A 19,572-nucleotide genomic window follows, 5' to 3' on the forward strand; every position below is an offset into this window, starting at 1 on the left:
TGTAACAGAAGATCTGCGACAGTCAGGCATGAGTGTTGAAGAAGGCAGGAGTGTGGCACTGAATCAACAGAGTTGGTGACAATTAACACGATACCCCAACCCCATGTAGAAAAAATAGAAAAAAAGGGGCTGATGATGATGACATCTTTTGAAGGATATGAAGTCTGAAAGTCAAATGTCTGTCATTATTTACTGAATTCAATCCTCAGTGATTTGCCAGAAAACAAAACATTTTATGACATACAGACCAAATATATGAGGCAAAAATCTGGACATCCTGCAACAGTCTGGACAGTTGAGAGGTATGCTTCACAGTACAGTGAACATGAACAGATTTATCCTTGTTTGTTGATATAATAGACTACTGTCATGTTGTCCATGTGGATGGAAATCACACCCTCACAGAGGGAGTCCTGAACTACCTGCAATGCTAGCAGGACTGACCTTATCTCCAATACACTGATGTGAAGACTGTCAGTGACCAAGAACCTTGAACCATCTTCCTTTCAAAAGGCACTACCCACCCGAGAAGGGAAGCATCCATGGTTACAGTGGCTATTGGCGGGTGGGTAGGGAGAATGGTCAACCCCATGATACTGTGGGTGAGGTCAACCTCCAACTGACATGTTTTCTGTATAGTGGCCTGAGACATACTAGTGCATGAAGGGGGTCAGACATTAAGGACCAATGAACCGAAAATGTCCACTACAGAACTCTCATGTAAAATCCTGCCCAAGGTACTAGTGTGATTGAAGAAGCCACTGAGCCCAGTAGCAGACGAATATGTCTTGATGAGGGACAGGGATGATGAAGGACCTCTGAAGCCATATGATACAGAGATAAGATTCTGGATTGTGGCAGCATGGCTATTTAAGTAACTGAGGTCAGGTGGCATCCAATGAGTTCTATCATCTGTGTTGGCATCAACTGGCTCAAGCCAAGATTTATAATAATCCCCAAATGCTTAGCCAATTTTCTGTCACAGAGAGTCAGAGGAGGGGATTCTGAGCTCTGAAAAGGTGCCATTGTAGGTGTTTGTGCAGGCATAGAACCCATATGCCACTGAGGCAATGGAAATAATAACATCAGATGGTATTCCTGTAGATTCTTAGACATTAGGATGGAAGAAGTTGAAAAAGATCTGGAAGATTTTGTTTTTAACAGTATTTTAGAAAAAGGGGAAGCACCAGCATCTTGGAAGAAAGCCATGGTGGGTGTATTATCCGTTAGACCCAACTTCATGTAAACCCATTCTGAACTTTAAACCATGATCATAAATGGCTGGTGTCTATACTAGCTAAGAGAAGGGCAAAGGTGTTACTAGAATTGATAGATATGGATCAGTGTGGTTTTGTGGCAAACATTTGACAAATTAACAGAACATTGATGATCCAGAGGGAAGCAGAGTATAAAAAACGTATTGCTATTACTAGTGGGTCTTGATGCAGATAAAGCATTCAACAGAGCCACTTGGAAATTTATGAGCATCTGAAAGCATATCCATATCCCTGATAAAATAGCAGGGTTAATTAGTAGCATATATGAAGGGTTAGAAGCAAGAATTAAGGTGAGAGGATTCCTTTCTGACAAGCTGTGTTGGGACAGAAGAACCAGGCAGGGCTGTCTTATTTCATGTTATTTACTTTATATTTAGGACCACTGGCACAGAGAATAAGGGACTCACAAATTCAAGGATGTAAGTGGCACTGTAATCAAGAAAAGTTATTTATTTGCAGATGATATTGTTTTGTACTTGAATCCAAAAAAGGACATTTTGATGTTGTGGAACATTTTGAGACAGTTTCAGTTTCATATATAAAATTAATGAACCTAAAACAAAGGCTACAGCAGTAAACTATGTATCCACACATGAATTGGTTCAACAAAACCCATATTTATCGCAACACAACAAGATGACAAATTTAGGTTTATGAAGTAAAAACAATTCTGTTGCGACAGCTACAGATATGTGGATGAGATTAAAATAAAAATCATGTATTTACTATAACTATGCAGTTATGTTGTCTGTTTTCATCCTTCCTCAACCGATGGGTCTCAGATCCGATGGATCTGGCTTCAGCCACTTCATTAGACTTTGGCTGCATAGTTCAAACTCCTCCCCTTACCCATAATCCTCTCTTCTCCTGAGTTATCTCAGATCAAGTTTGCCCTCTAGCTGGCCTATCAATGTATATCAAAAGGATAGCCAAATGTTAGCATATTCTAAATTAAGTTGTACATCAGCTAAAGCAGAAAGAAGAAGAAGAGGACTTGAGCTTGTGCAGCAAAGCTGACAGGAAATACCCTTCAGGACGTTCTAGGAGCTCACTTATAAAATAGGAAGGTGGGTTGGAGGGTGCAAGGACGAGGAATGATGAAAACAGATAACACAGATGCAGAATTATCATAAGTAATAACTTTCATGATGTACCTCATCACTGTGCTGTTGCACAACTAATTTTATAACTGGACTTTGGAGAAGGGTATTATATGGTATCAGACACAATCAGGAATACATGTCTTTGAAAAATTGGCACTGGATAAATGACTGCTACTGGAAGCAAAAAAGAAGAACCAGAGGAAAACATTCTGTCTGGTTTGGAAGGAAGGAAGGAATTCCCTAAAAAGAAGCTTTTGCATCTAGTGCCAACTGTTCTCCACTTGAATCACTTTATAATCCTTGTAAGTCTGTAACAATCAGTTGCCAAAGGGGAATGAACAGAACCAGTTGACAGGACATGTTTTAAGAAATGCAGGCCTGAGTTAAGCCTGAAAAAGGAAGTCATGAAAGCCTAGCTGTCTTTAAGCTGTAACTGTCTCTTTACTGGAAAGGTTTCAGATTGTTCTAGTTCCTATCCTAACATCTCTAGTTGTTCTTAGGTATGTGGGAAATTTTGATATAGCTCTCAGGGATAGTTAGTCATAACAGAACAGAAGCAGGGGTGGTAGACACTGCTTCTACAGAAATTTACAAAACTTTTCCCAAACTTTCCCCTCTGCATCTAAAGGGCAAGGTTTGGAAGGTAACAGAAGCCTATTATCTGTTTCATGGGGACTGTAGATTGCGAATCAGGGTTGAAAAAGACAATGTAATGTAAACCTTCTCCATAGCTGGCAATGAAGAAAGAAATGTTTTAGAATAAAGCAAAAGCTACTTACAATATATTAGGAGAAATATCATGAATGTTGTGGGAACTTCCAAATGTTCCCAGATATACACATCACTCCTCCTGGCAGCAATTCAAGAAAAGAAACACCTGCATAAGTGGATACGAGAATCTGATTTTCTCCATGTCAAAGCAGCTGAGAAAAGAATGTTAAAGATTCGAATGTCAGTCTCTTCTAAGTCAGATTCATCTGAAAAATGTGCAATAGGTATCATCTATGATCGACTGGAAGATGAATCTAAGCCCCATTTGCATCACACAGAAACTTTGTGTCCTAGTAAGGATGCTTCTTCCAAGCCTGGACTCAGACAACAGACACAGCTGAAAAGGATGTGGTTGGCCCCCAGTTCTTGGTAGTTGAAAGAAGTACACCAGAGGTGAGTCGTCTGAAAAACAACAAATGGGCACTGCAGGTGCAAACAATATTGACTGAGGCACAGATTTAGCCCTCCCAGAAAGCAAGGGCTCTCAGGTAAGTGATGTTTTCTTTCCAGGAATTGAAGTTGAACCAGCTAGAGCAAGGTAAGTATCCCTTTTGTGACAGAAGAGGATACATCAGATGCTGGAAGGATCACTGGGACATGTCAGTCAGAAAGTTGTCCAGGGTTTACATAGGCAGCACACTTGCCGTTGCCCCTAAAGATAAAAGTCCCAAAACACTAAAATCCTGTCAGGAAACTTTTAAGATCAAAAATTAGTCTGATAGAAATACACTGCAGGTTAGAAGATATCACTGTGTGAGCACTCACATCACCTGTCAGTAAATGCACAAATAGTACATAAAAAACTGTCAGAACCCGTTTTAAGTACATTTAGATTGATGGAGTAAATGGCAGTTAAGATGTCACAGAGTGAACACAAGACTGACTAAAACACCTCCTGGTCAATCTTCTGTATTCACCGGCACATAAAAACGTATCACAAATGCAATGTGGTAAAAAGTATTCCAATTTAATAAATCCATAAATCACAGTAATGCAGTTAAGTGCTTTTCTCCTCAGCACTGGATGAACAACATTAGCAGCAAAAATAATAGAGATATTCAACTAACGTTTTTGTCTCAGAAGAGAGAAGGTTATCAATAAGCTTCTTCATATTCTCTAAAGGCATAAGTAAAAACTTGTAACGTGAGCATCTCAGTTTAAAATTCTGAATATTAAAGTGGAAGCAGAATAAACTTTCTTTCCAAAACTGTCAGAGGATTTCCCATTCTTGTCATAAGAAATAGGACTGATATTAGAAATTTGTTTAGCAGACAAAGATTTGGAAAGGATCACTGCAGGGTCTGCTTTCGCATCTGAAAACAAGACCAGAAAAGACTTTCTAGGGGCAGTAGATTGACTGTCAGGTACATTGCAAACTGTGACAAAAACATTCTCTAAAGCAGATAAAAAAACGAGGAATAATTTCTGACTGGGGAATATCCAACTCACACAAATCATAATACATTTGCTGAGCAATGGGGAATTCATTCTAATCCCAATGGGAAAAATTATTTCATTCTAAATAACACTTCTGAAAAAGAACAGTCTACTGTGGGGAAATTTGAAGCAACACTTTTCTATCAGATTTCTTCAGACTGAGAAGAAAATCCAAAAGCACAATCTTCACTCTCCAATTCCTGCTCTTCTGACTGGATTTCAGGGAAGAAAGGGAAGAAGCTCTTTTCCTTTTATTATCACAAAGGAACTGGGAGTAGTAAAAGCAAATATCAGCTGCCACCAAACATCGGCAAATGGAAAAAGCAATAGAAGCTATACTTTTTTTTTACTTTTTCTATTTTCTTTTCCTGGGAGGCTCTCTGAAATAGGACAAACTCAAAAACGACACACTATCCCAGAACTCATGGTCATTATCCTAGCTATTAGGTAAGACACAAGCCTCTTTCACTGAGTGATGAGTGCTCTCCCTTACCTGCTTTGGGTATCCTTACAGCCACACAGGATGTGGTTATCTCCCAGTCTTTACTGGATGTACATGCTATTATACCAGAGTCACCCATCCGCAGTTGAGGCACAAATGGATCTGGCCTAACAAGCAAAGCCCCCTTGCAACTCTTTTCCTTTTCTGGATTGGGGAAGGAAGAACTGCAGAGACCAGTAGCTGTTCTATAGGTTCATCTGAGGATGAAGCACTGAATGTGAGTAGTGAAGCATGAAGGAGTCAGCAAATTTTAAAATGGCTGAAAGCAGGATCAGGTAAAAAAATTACTGACATTCTGCAGAAGCACAAAGTCCTGCGCCTAAAACCTAAAAACCTACAGGACCTGTGAGGAAATACTGAAAAAAAATTTGTACACATTAATTCCCGCAAGCATTTACACAGAAAGTTCTCCTGACGAGAAGTGACAGACCGAAATAAAAATCAGTTTCTCAGCAAAACACAATACATCTTTACAGAAAAAAATATGTTCTCAGAAAAGTAAATTTAGTGGAAGGTTTGTCTGCCCAGCCTTGAAAGATCACCAGCCAAATGACTATTCCATTGGGTCTGCCAAAGGAGCTTTCTATGACAGCAAGAAAGCTCGGGGCTTTTCATGCTCTGTCACTTTGTATAGGGCTACTCTTGAGCTACTGGTAGTTACAGAATGTGCAGGGTGTCTTTTAGCCTTGAAAAGATACCTGGTAGCAGTGGGGTAGGAGTCGGACCTATATAACTTGTGCTACTACAACAGTGATCTAATGCTGAACAAAGATAATTAAGTTCATCAGACAAATGTCTGGTTCTTTTGCATGCTGACAGGATATATGCTACAGCCTATCACACTAATGAATCTAGTTATCGAATGATCTACCCTGCCATATGGGAGTACAGTACTGTTCTCAGTTCGACCCGCCAACACCATCACACTCTCGAGAACAGAGAAGAGTTTTATTTCAGATATTTAGTCCTTGTTTATTTCTTTCACTAGTAATCTTCTGATCATATACGTGAAATAATAATCTGAGAACAGTGCTAACAGCAGTAAATATTCACCTCTTGCAACTGCAGTGCTTGTCCCCATTTTACTCCAAAATACATTAAAAGGCAAAGCCTGGTGATAACACTACTAAATTCTAACCATGATACTTTCCTTTTATGCTGAAATGTACAGCAGGATTCCAAAGTATAAGATAGCTTTTGATTTTTCTCTTTGAAGGAAGGCCTGTTAATACCTGCTTTGCTTACAAAGATAGATGCAGTAGCAGAATAATCATGTGGTAAATAGTAGCTTGTCATACAGTCTAAAACACAGCCAACTGAAAGAAGGTTGTTACATAGAGTACACCCTGCTTGTGTGCAAACAAATCAGATTACTTGCACAGGAAAGCTGCCAAGTAAAATCATAACTTCATATCCTCAACATGTTAGCCAGAAGAAAAAATAGAAACATAATGCTTAACAGAACTGTCAGCGTGTAATGGTAAAGTGCTAACAGTTTCTGTTTTAAGTGATAAGAACTCTGGATATTCATGGAGAACATGGGTAGTATGCTCTGGAAAAGAACATTCTGGTGTCACCCCACATGGGTGAACAGTATGAGAAGGACAGCTCTCAGATCGTATGATCTCAGAATCTAATCATCTTTTTTAAACTAGCTGATGAACTCTGAAAAGTGTGGCATTTAAATAAAAACAAAAAACTGTCCTGGGTCTAGCAAAAATGAATGCTAACTCAAAACTGCAAAAATATCTGCTAAAGAGTAACGCAGTATACTTGGTGCAACAATCAAAATCCAGTGCAACAAAATGGATGAGGAAAATCTTGCTGAAAAGTGTGACATCCTCAGTGGTAAGTCTTTTAGCATCATATAAGTTGATTTTCTGTTGTATCATATAATTTACAAGCTGTTACAACTATAGGGAAATATAATGTCTAAAAAGGAAATGATTCAAAATAATCTAGAAATAACCAAAAGCAGAAAGAAACAAAATGAAAAACTACATACTTATTTTTGTACTGACCTATTTAAAGTAGGTTTCTATGGATTATTAGAAATGTACGTGTAGAAGTAAAATCACTTTTTGTTGGAGTGTTGTGCTGTCAAATGCAGCCAAAGATATAAAAAAGTAATGATGCCTGTTAGCCAAAAAAGGGTGCTCTACATGGCAATGTCAAACATGGAAGTACAAAAACACACACTGGCTGGGGATTCATACAGATAAGTGCACTTGTGCGCAAGGCTTGCATAGCTTGGTGACACTGCGTGACAATGTAAGCAGTAATTAACTATCTAAACAGAGAGACAGGCAGCATTTCTGTGCCACAGCTGTGCTGTGCAGTGCAGAAATGAGCAGTGTAGTAAGTATGCAAGTGGACACATCGAAGGAACACAAACACTGAGGTGCAAGAGACAATTCACACAGCAGCAATGCACAGAAATCCATGGATCTTGCTAATACTGAAAATGTGCAGTCTCAGACTGTCATCTCAAAATATACCAGTTCATGCAGAAACCATGTTTCACAAGCTGGCATCTAGATAGCCACACAGTATTTGTTCTAGTTTGATGGTGTCCACATACAGAGACACCTGACAGATCTACAGAAGAGGAGGACATAACTACATAGGAGAGCAGCAAGCAAAGGTAGACACAGAGGGGCAACATGTAGAAAAGTGCAAGATGGGGAAAAGGAAGATCATTTTTATGTGGTTATGGCACATTCATTTATTTATACAGAAAGGAAAGGAGGAAGGGGGCAGGAAAAGAAGGGTAAGAAAGAGAGGGTAAGAGTGTGCAGGGGCAAACAGCATAATGCTGCATATAAACAGGGTGGATGTACATACACACTAAGATGGGGAGACATGGGGTAAACAGAAACAAATAGAGACCAGACAAGTGATGAAGGGGAGGGATGGACACTGCACATGATGTGGAGCATGACACAAGAAGGAGTTACACCAAGCTGGAGATAAGATGAGGTACAAGCAGCATACATGCCATCTGCCATCCCTGGCCAGACATATATTATTATGATCCTTCATCATGATACATTAGGAAGGTTGGTGGTATGAGACATACACTACATTAATGACCTAACACTCTGGACTAGCTGGATGAATGATGCTGTCTGCTCCAGCAGGCTCTCCATCCTGGCCATACATCTTTCTACTGCACTCTCACTACAACCTGCAAATCACTCTCGACTCCACTGTAGCTGTGGCTGTTCTGCCTCAGGCAGTGGTGCTGGGCTACCTGCCAGTGAGGAGCTAGAACTCCCTCTGGCAAGGCACCTCCAGGCTAACCACCACCATACTCTTCAGCTTCAACCACAGCAAAAGTGCCTGCTGAGCAAATCTACTAGATGGAACTGCAGTGAGAAGATACAGTAGGGTATCTTCCCTAAGTGAATCTACCTTGACAATGGACTAATTATATTTAAATGCTGTGTTGAAATTTATGAAACAGTGCTTTATGTTCATAACTTTATATGCATGTTTAATACTGCAGCTTGCTATTATCTCTGATGACTCATGTTTACCTAATAAACATAACAAGTGTAGTTATAAAATGTAAAACACTGTCCCATAGTCTTCAGTAAAACACTCTCCACAAACTAACCCTGTATTTCTAATATTACGTTTAACCAGTTTTCTCTGCTACATCTTTTATTAACTTCCTGTCCACATCTTCAATATTCTCCAAAGCTGCATTTTCCTTACCATATACTGTTCCCACATCTTCAACCATCTTATTCAATATACCCAATATATGACCTCCTAGTCTAACATTATGCCTTTGGCAGTTTCCCATGCTCTATTTTTATTTATTTATTTATTGCCATTTGATTACTGGGAAAGTCCACTGGGCCAAGGTGAGCCCATTTTCAGTAGATGCCCGGGGAGAAAAGCTCCAGATTATAATCAAACTTACATAAAAGTTTCCAAAAAAAAAAAAAATTTGAAGAGGAAATCAAGAACATTACAGGAAGAAAAAAGAAAGAAGAAAAAAAAAATTACAAAAATCACAGAAGAAATTTACCTGAAAATTATACAAAAAAGATAAAGGTGATAAGACATTAAACTAACAGCAAAGTTAAACATGGTCAAAGCACAGACAATGATGTCATGGCAGAATGGTTAAAATATTATACAGATTAATGCACTAAAGTATGCATATAATTCAAGGCATTGTTTAGGATAAGCAATAAGAACACACACAGACACACAGACACACACAGACACACACACACACACACACACATATATATATATATATATATATATATATATATATATATATATATATAGATATTTGGCATGGATGATTAAGAAATTGTTAACGAGTTGTTTATTGCGGTCCAGGTTTTGACTTCCTCAGCCTGCATTGCCTAATTGGGTGACTCTGAAGAAGTCACTTAACCAAATTCCGCTTCCGGGATGAGTCTGAAAAAGGTTCATGGAGATCAGTGCTCTACCCCTGTAAACAAATACAAATAAATACATGCATAAATAAATGCATTTTCTTTCCTATAGCAATTATTCTTGCACTGCGCACACACCTTCACTCCAAATGGATCTGGAACTGCACTAAGCCTCTTCCGACCATTACCTAGATCTTAATGCCATCCTACCTTTCCCTTTTTCTCCCTTGTACTCACATTTTTTTCATCTCTACATATCTCAAATTCATTAACATTTCTTCACACCCTCTCTCTCTCACCCATTCAACAAATAACCTTTTTCTCCTGATATTAATCTCTTCAACTCCCACCCTTCCTAACTGTACTGTAATCATTTCCAACTTTTCAAATCATTTATACAAATGTATAAATGATATTTCTGTGTCAACAATAGTTGTGTTATATTGTAATTTAGATTATTAAGTCCGATTTAAATGTGTGTATATCAGCATATATATTCACCAACACTGCTTTAACTTTAGTTGTATTAAACTGTAATTAGTTTATTACGTGTGTATCAACTGTGTGTGATATTCTAATTGTACTACTGTTTAATAATTTTTCCTCCCTCTATTTTGTGGATACTGTAAATATGAGCCTGTGATATACTATATATATTCTACTTGTGTTTCTTGTGGGGCTTCCTCCCCGGGCCTCCACTGAAAAATGGGCTCTGCATGGCCCAGTGGACTTTTCCGGTAAACAAATGCCAATAAATAAATACATTTGTATGTCTTTGAAGGTAAATCATTGTTTTTAATTTCCTAACTGCAGCAGCTATAGTAATTTTATTGTATTAATTATGTATCATACATGTTACCTATATCTGTGACTGTCTTAATACTGTCTTTACGGGAGATTTTCTCCCTGGGCATTGGATGAAAATGGGTACCATTGCCCAGATGGACCTTCCTAGTAAACAAATGCCAATAAATACATTATATAAATGTTGGAAGGAGTTTCATTATCTTTAAAAACATGGTGCTGCAGCATTTTTTAAACTTCAGTTTAATGAAAAGTCTTATAATAAATAAATTCACTATAGACTTGTGTTCATGAATTGTAATATGTCATGCATCCATAAAACAAGGCATCTAACAAGACGCAGCGGGAAGCATACTGATGTTTCACGAATGCCTTACGTCTGCGTTGCATTTCAAGCGGTATAATCCTCAACACCCTCAACAGCTACGCATCAAGAAACAACAACTGACCAAGTGAACTGCAATTCCTTAATGTGTTACCTTTACACTTAATGTAAAAAAGCACATGAATGCCCAAATAAGCTGTGTATGAATGGCCAGCAAGATACCACCACATGGAGTAAAGACTAATGTGCAAAAGTAGACAGATAAGACAAAGAACATTTCGTGGGAACTTACTATACAATGGAAGCCATACAATTACACTAATGGTAGATGTGAACGAGCAGGTCCATTCTTGGTAACAGCTGGAATGAATGCCAGCAAGGTTTAGGACAACTTAGCACCTAAAAGTTTCCTGGGCTACTATGCACTGCAAAAACATTTCCCTCCAGATTTCATGTACATTGTTCAGTGACAAAAAAAATAGATGCAATTCTTTAGATAAAGCAAAGAGGGCAAGGGGATGGTGGGTGGGTATGTTGTCAAGAATGGAACTCTTTATCCAGATGTGTTGTTATTTTAAGTACTTCACTTGCATATCTCTTACTCAGATATCAATCCTTGTTAACAGCAGAACAGTCACAAGCTAATCGTCCAGGGTGCTGTCCCTTGTGGACATGCACCTTAACACTGGGACTTAGTGAAAGTACTCAGTAATGACCACATAGACAATGCACAACTTACTCAGTGCTGCACTGCAGAGGAGCGCTGAAAGGTAATTCTAATGTAATATGTTCTTGGATACCGATGATATCATATAATTCTTTAATACAGTCTGTTAGTCATTAGCTAGAGTCACCTTAGAGAATTAAGGCCAAGTTTCTTGTTTGAAAAGGAAACTAAATGCTGAGAATACTCCCTCCCAGATCTTGACTTGTCAGCATAAAATGTCAATGGCCGTGTGCAGCCATACAATGAAGAAGGTGTACACGCCTATTACAAATGGGAAATGAAAAGTAGAAGGCAAATGAATCATTTGAATTTTTTTTCATTCCAGTCTTAGGCATAAAAGATGGATTTGTGTTCAAAGATACTCTATCTTTATGAATTGTCAGAAAAGATGGTGCTACTGAAGAGTCTGCAATTCTGAGATTCTTCTAGTTTATGCTACATCTATAGGCAAAAATGTTTTTCAGTATAAAAACTTCAGTTCCACTGAAGCTACAGACTAAAAAAAAAAAGAGGATGACAGCTTCTTTAATTCAAAGTAAAAATCCCAGAGTGGAATGGGATTCATAATAGGTGGTTCAAATAGGAATGCACTTTCAAGAATGAATTGCAGACTTACAAAAAAGCTAAAAACAATGAATCCACTCCTCGATAAAAGTGGAACCATCTGCTAAATGTACCTTAATGAATGACTGTCTGAATGTGTAGCATCAATGATTTAAGTAAGATACTCCAACTCTGAAGGTACTTGAGGTGAGACAGGGCCAAGTCCTTTTGATAAAAACCATATGGAAAAGTAAGTTCACTTCTTCATGGAGGTATTCCTAGTAATAGGTCTCTGAAAAGATGCAATAATCTAAACTACTCTGGGTAGAAAGGCTGGGTAACTAGCCATTAATGCAGGTGCAGAAACAATGTTGGAATACTAAGTGGAAGTCAGGGTAAGACTGACCAGAGGAATGGAACATTAAGGTCCTGAGTGGATAGAGAAAAAAAAAGAAGTGTTTCCAAGGGCTGATGCAAGGCGGGTACAATATTTCTGGAGGCTAAAATGAGGCTATGATGGTGTTTTGATTTCTGCTTGAATGTCACCATCAAAGGAAATGGTGGAAAAGTGTAGCAGATTCTAGGAGGCCATTTCTTGGTGAGTGCATTCCTAGGGTGTTTTCCTGGTGGAAGGACGAGGGAATACATGGCTAAAACATCCTGAGATAGGGAACCCTGACACTCTCAGAGGAGAACTATCCTCATCTCCAGAATACTGAGGTGAAGACTGGTCTGTCTGTATCCTGACACCTTGGGGACTGTGCCCCTGGCAGTGTTTCCTCCCACCCAATGGTAGAATCATCTGTGGTGACTGTCACCAGTGGAGTGAGAATTTCAAATGGACTGCCTTGTACTACACATCACCACTATAAAGGTAAGTGGCAGACCATGGAAATGTTGATCTGTTTGAGACAGAGTCTGATATATGAGACCACTGCACTGATCACATGTGGTATCTGGCATCATGCTAATTGTCACTGCCAATAATCCCAATGTTATGAAACAAATGTGGAGAATGACAGGATGACAGCCTATGAGGTGGAAGACCATGCTTTGCAGAGGCCGAATCCTGTCCATGGAAAGGGACCACCATAACATACTGCAGCCTATTAATGTAAGCAGCTGGTAGGCTCCAGCTGAGACTTCACAATGTTCACTGTTGTCGATAAGGACTAGAAAAGGCTGATCACACATTGAGGAGGGTGAAACATTACCTAATAACATTGCCATTTCTTTCATATTCTCCAGAAGAGCTCTGACTTCAGAGCCTAAGATGAAGAGGCAGAGGCCCTGAAAGAATGAATTCATAAATTTCACTCTGGTGTCTTTGATGAAGTCTTTGAGCCTGATCCTGGTATGTCAATGCACAACAGTATGGGATCCTGCAGCTCAAGATGACTCTTCAGCACAATTGTAGGCCCCTGTTATCATGAGGTTTGCTACCGATGTAAGAGATGCTGACTGAGCCTGTAAATTCCAGCTCAGGGTTTACCAGATATCTGTTTCACTAACTGATGCATTTCCTTGCCATGGTCTATTGAAAATAAATTGTGTAGGCTAGATACTTTATGGCCTCTGGGAAAATGTTGGGAATACATAATCTCACTTCCTAAAGTGTTCATCAGTCCTTGACTCATTACAGGGTGAACTGCTGGGCTCTGAAGAGTTGTAATCTGTTTAATGGCTGTTGTTGCATAGGTTCATAGGTTCATACTAGGCTATCTGCCCGAGGGCATTTACAAGCCTAGCCCATAGTTTTGTGGCTTACGCCACCCCTTTAGTATGGGGAACTATACCCATTATTTTGCTGTGCCTCTGTTGAGCAGTGACACTGAGGTAATCCCTGGGGTATATCTGCGATCTCCCATCCATTGGTCAAGATTTCTCTTGAACAAGGCCAGCGAGGTGCTCTGCCTCACATATACCGGGATTTTATTCCACAGCATAGGGAGTCTTTGGGTGATGAATCTATCCCTCCAGCATGTCCTATTAATAGCCGTGTCGAGGTTTAAGTCTCCGCCCTTGTGGCTCTGACGGATCTAGATTTTTGAGGTGAAGCATATTCATCAAATCTGGGTTTGACATGGCCTTGTATGTTAGGCAAAGGTCACCTCTGAGCAAGCGGCGACTGAATAGAGCTGGAGTTCTTTCAGTCGGGCAGCATAGGACAGATGTTTGAGACCCTTTATCCTTTTGGTGAGGAACTTTGTGGCCTCTCCAGCTGCTGCAAGTGTCGGGTCAGATACATTCCGAATGGGGCATTGTACTCAATCATTGGTCTGATGAGTGATGAGTATAGGAGACTATGACCTCCTTGATCTAGATGAGAATCCCTTCATGATAAGGTGGGCAATGTAGAAGGTCTTCCTAACTACTTTAGCTACATGGGTGTCGAATGACAGACTACTATCAACCTGGGTCCCCAGGTCCCTGATAACTTCTTCTGTACTCAGTGGATTGCCACCTATTTGGTAGCTAGGGGTAACCTTGTTTTTCCGAAGGGTATGACTATGCATTTTTGGCATTTAACTTTAGGCCATGGCTCTGGCACCAGTTATCCGTTTCTGTGAGACCCTTCTGAAGGATATCTGTGTCAGATGTGTTTTCTACTATGGCCCAGTTTGCAGTCATCTGCAAACTTTGCCAGCCATAACCCTCCTGTGTTTGCTTGTACTTCGGAAAAGTAGATGCCAAACAAGAGTGGGCCCAGGACTGAGCCCTGTGGTACACCACTTGTGACAGGCTTTGAGTCTGACATGGCGCCAGCAACTCTGACCCTGTGGGTTCTGTCACTCAGCCAGTTTGCAACCCATCTTGTGATGTATGGGTTAACATTTAAGCTGATGAGTTTTTCAATGATACCCGAGTGGGGTATTGTATCAAAGGCCTTCGCCAGATCGAGGTAGGCTGTATGGACTGCCTACGAATCTCTGACAAGAAGCTCCAGTCCTGTCCAGTTTCTTGTGACATGAGACCATGTCTGGGCTTTCCTATGAAACACTGAAAGCAAGCTTTAAAATGTTTACCGACTGAGGGACTAACTAATATGACTATAGAAAGAACAAAACACCTTTTATAGTGTTGTCTTTCAGCAGGATATGGTATCAGTGTGCCATTCTGTCCTTGTGATACAGAAAAGAGATCTCCAAATGTAGGAATATTTGGAGGAATGCAGGTTAATGAACATTCTTCCAGACATAGATATCTACTTTGGAGTCCGATCAGCAGAGTTCATGTGCTTTCTCTTACACATATGCTTTCTTGCAGTCTTGCAACATTTCAAAGGTGATGAAGTGTAAAGATGAAGCAGCATGCCTGGGTTTAAAATCACAGAGGAACAGTGCAAAGGACCTTGAGTGCCTCTGTCCTGCAGCATGATAAGCAGGATAACCACAAGATTAGGAAGAGGTACATCTGTTTACTGAAGTGGTGTTGACTTTTTTGTGGCAAAGTACACTGTAAACCCACTACAGGAGAGGATGCAACACTGGCACTGAAGTCAACATAGGTTCATAGGTGTATACTAGGCTAATGGCCCTAGAGCCTTTACATGCCTAGCCCATAGAAATGCCCTGGCATTGTGCTGCCCGACAGTAGTTTGAGCTGCACACTGTGTTTTGACTGCACATATGCAGATAATGGAAGGCCAAACTCATTTTTCCTGGCATTGACAGTAGCGTATTCATCACTGAACATGGCATCAAACAATCAACCTTTTGTTAGTGCCAAAAGCCCCATCAGCATCTGTACAGTCTGTCTCAATCCTGACATGAGTGGCACAGCTGACAGCACAGCCACTAAGATGGCTGCAGTCCCCAAATCAAAGTTGCAGCTAGTTTTGATATGTCTTTTGCCAATGTCATCAATGACATTTCATTTGGTCAACAGGACTGCTGCCATATTCATGGGCACTGGTGAGGAATATTTCATCAGCCTAAGTCAAGGTGAAAACAACGAGGAAAACACCCCTGTCTACCACAGAAACAGACAGGGATAGGGCCAAAGACAACTTCTTCTTAGCTCAAATTATGGCAGTGACAAAACTGTCAAAGTCAAACTTGTCAAGCAGCACAGGAGAAGACCTAGAAGTTGCTGGACTACAGCTTACATTTTATGAGACCTCTATCTGCCAAAGAAGTTAACCATTGTGATTTAGCAAGCCTTGCAGCAGACCTGTTCTCTATCACATAGCACTATACTCTTAGGCACTATCTGAAATCCTTTTGTCTTTGCTTCAGGACCTGGAGAAGAAGGTTTGAGCATGGCAGATCTGACAGCCTTGTGGTGCTTGCATCTGGATGGTGTGAGATAGTCTGCACAGGCCACAGAAGCTACCAGCTGTGAAGTGGGAGTTCTTAGCTCTGTGCCCGAATGTCTAGTTTGGCAACCGAGAGATTACATAAACATAAGCAACTTTAACTGAGCTTTTCTACCCCAGAGCACATTTGGAGTAAAGCCCAGTCAGATGGAAAAACTTCCAAGACGGAATGTTATTCGTTCAAACACTTTAAGCACACCTGGCTATCCTGCAGTAGGATTTTACTCCTGCACTTATAAAAGCTGACCTAAAGTTTAAGGGGAAAGGTGACAGAAAAGACCAGTAAATGCTCAGTGAATTACAAGAAATAAGTAAAATGTTAAAATGATAACAGAAGAATCAAGAAAAGATAATGTAGTAGCATAAACTCCACTAATTAACAAAAAGGAACCCAAAAGTTCAAAAATACGGAGAGTCAGGATACAATACAATGATCTAAAAGATGCCTACACAACCTGAAGACAATTTCTTTCTTCCTCACAGTTTAAAACTATAGTCTCACTTATTACTCAATGTATTGTAGTAAAAGAGATATGGAAACGGTCTTAACTCTGCATTATGTGACAGGGAAAGGGACCAAGTAGCCTCAAAAATGTTTTTTGTGCCAAGTTGTCCTTATTGGTTTATAGGCAAGTACTGGACAATCAGTCTGCTGACCATTACAAGCCTAGCCAATAACCATTTTCAAAAGTTCCCTCCAGCCTGCAAGAGGGTAACACAAGACAGAGGAGGAAAAAATTTGAGGCTGCCCATCGAATTATCTTGGTTTACCTTGAAAGTGGCAAGGGTGCTCCTCTGCTTGTCATGAACTAGAAGTCTTTTTCTGTGGTACGGAATATACTAAGATATGACTCTCTCATATAGGCCTGTCTTATTTATCTGTTGATGAAGATTTAGTTCCTTTAACAGGAGGGATTTGAGAAACTATGTTTTTCAGGCAAGGAATAATAAGACAAAGAGGACTGGATTTTTCACATCCAAAAGGCAAGACAGAGATCCCCATGGGGAAGTCTATAAAAGAGTATCTATAAAGGGCAGGCTAGCAGTCTGTCATGATTTTTCAGGCTATTGATTTTTTTAGCTCTGAATCTCTGAGATCTCTCAAGATGAATGGTATGTTTAAAAATTGCCTACAAAAAGGCCATTATATTCAATAATGGGTCTGATGAAATATGAGTAGAGGAAAACTTAGACTTCTTTAGATCTAGAGGAGATACCTTTAGAAACAAGATGAGCAAAACTGAAAGAAAGCCTTCTGAAATACTGCAGAGACATGATGGTCAAAAGACAAGGAACTGTCAAAAACTAAGCAAATATCCCATATGACAGTTGCTGAATGCATGGATAGATGTTTTACCTATTTTGTATGAGAAAATGTTTTGTTAATCAAAATGAACTATACTACGTTTTTTTCACATTTAATTTGAGACCCATGTCCTTGTACTAACTGTTAACATTGTCTAATTCATGTTAGAGCAATTACAAGTACTGGAAAATCGAAGTAACACCAAAATTAAAGTAATCTGCAATCTTAGACAACCATATACCAGAAGTGTTGGCCTTATGATCTGAGAGACAGATGCCAAATACGACAGGAACCAATACTGAGCTCTGATCTGACAGACAGATGCCAAAAATGACAGGACTCAACAAGCCCTGCGCTGAGAGATAGATGCCAAACACTAAGCCCTGATCTGAGAGATTGATGACAAATATAAAAGGACCCAACACTGAGCCCTGATCTGAGAGATAGATGCCAAACACTAAGCCCTGATCTGAGAGATAGATGCCAAATATGACAGGACCCAACACTGAGACCTGATCTGAGAGACATATGCCAAACATGACGATGCCCAACACTGAGACCTGAGCTGAGGTATAGATGCCAAATACGACAGGACCCAACACCGAGCTCTGATATGAGAAACAGATGACAAACACTAAGCCCTGATCTGAGAGATAGATGCCAAATATATCAGGACCCAACACTGAGCCCTGATCTGAGAGATAGATGCCAAATACAACAGGACCCAACACTAAGCCCTGATATGTGAGGTAGATGCCAAACAGGATAGGACCCAACACTGATCCATGTGGTACATCACTGTTAACTGTTTTGCTTTCACAATTTGCACTTATGACTCTGACCACATAGGTTCTGTTAGACAACCAATTAGCCATCTATTCCACAACATAAAGATTTATATTCAGAATTACAAGTATGTCAATAATGCCTGCATGAATAGGCACCGGAACCATAGGGTGAGGGGGAGGGGGCGCCCCCCCCCCACAGAGGACTCATGAATGCTTTGCACACTAACGTGAAGAATTTTGCTTTGCACGCTAACGTGAAGAATTTGAAAACAAAAGTGCATTGAACTATGCTTTTAAACACACCTGCCAGAGTCAACCACAGTAAGAAGATGTTTTTATGTGCTCCATTTAGCTATTATTCTGGTGCTCCGTTCAGCTTGTGTGCAGCTATTATTCTGGTGCTCCATTCAGCTTGTGTGTGATTTAGCTATTATTCTGGTGCTCAGTTCAGCATGTGTGTGATTTAGCTATTATTCTGGTGCACCATTCAGCTTGTGTGTGACTTAGCTATTATTCTGGTGCTCCATTCAGCTTATGTGTGATTTAGCTATTATTCTGGTGCTCCATTCAGTTTGTGTGTAATTTAGCTATTATTCTGGTGCTCTTTTCAGCTTGTGTGTAATTTAGCTATTATTCTGGTGCTCTGTTCAGCTTGTGTGTGATTTAACTATTATTCTGGTGCTCGGTTCAGCTTGTGTGTGATTTAGCTATTATTCTGGTGCTCCATTCAGGGTGTGTGTGTATGTGTGTGTGTGTGTGTGTGTGTGTGTGTGTGTGTGTGTGTGCTGCTCAGTTCAGGGTGTGTGTGTGTGTGTGTGTGTGTGTGTGTGGTGATCCATTCAGGGTGTGTGTGGTGCTCCATTCAGTGTGTGTGAAATGCCCCAGTTACTTATGGCTGGTAGTTAGAATTACCCAGGCTCAAACCTTGTACCTTAGGAGCAAGGGCCTGCATTCTCTACCCATACCACCACTTGTGATTCAGGGAGTTGAGTTAGTTCTCAACTGTCTATATTTTCACAGAATATTTGGCTCAAAATTTGTGGTTGTCTGGCAAATCAGTGAGGACGAAATTCACTAAATAATGATAGCCCTTTAAGTTTCAGTCTTCCTATCTTTTTAAGAAACACATGGTAACACAAAACACTACTTTAGAAATGTTCTAAAATTATATAAGCAATATTTAAAATGTGTTCCTGATTTTGGTCCTTTGCCTCCCCCCCCTCCCCCAAATACATTTTGGCTTTTTCCAG

At 40.0% G+C, this 19,572-nt stretch overlaps 1 protein-coding gene and 1 long non-coding RNA gene across 2 annotated transcripts in view; one reads left to right on the plus strand and one right to left on the minus strand.

Moving 5' to 3' along the window:
* Nucleotides 1-19,572, minus strand: part of LOC122806685 — a 494,362-nt gene that overhangs the window by 404,670 nt on the left and 70,120 nt on the right. The gene's annotated exons all lie outside the window — the stretch shown is intronic.
* EPO (erythropoietin) overlaps nt 6,545-19,572 on the plus strand; it is a 357,290-nt gene continuing 344,262 nt past the window's right edge. The window contains exon 1 of the mRNA XM_044077307.1: nt 6,545-6,938. Within this exon, the coding sequence (XP_043933242.1) occupies nt 6,896-6,938 (43 nt within the window). The 5' untranslated portion in view covers nt 6,545-6,895. The remainder of the gene's footprint in view (nt 6,939-19,572) is intronic.

The sequence above is a fragment of the Protopterus annectens genome, chromosome 7.part0 (genome assembly GCF_019279795.1).
Source record: "Protopterus annectens isolate FY-2018-M chromosome 7.part0, PAN1.0, whole genome shotgun sequence".
NCBI lineage: Eukaryota > Metazoa > Chordata > Ceratodontiformes > Protopteridae > Protopterus > Protopterus annectens.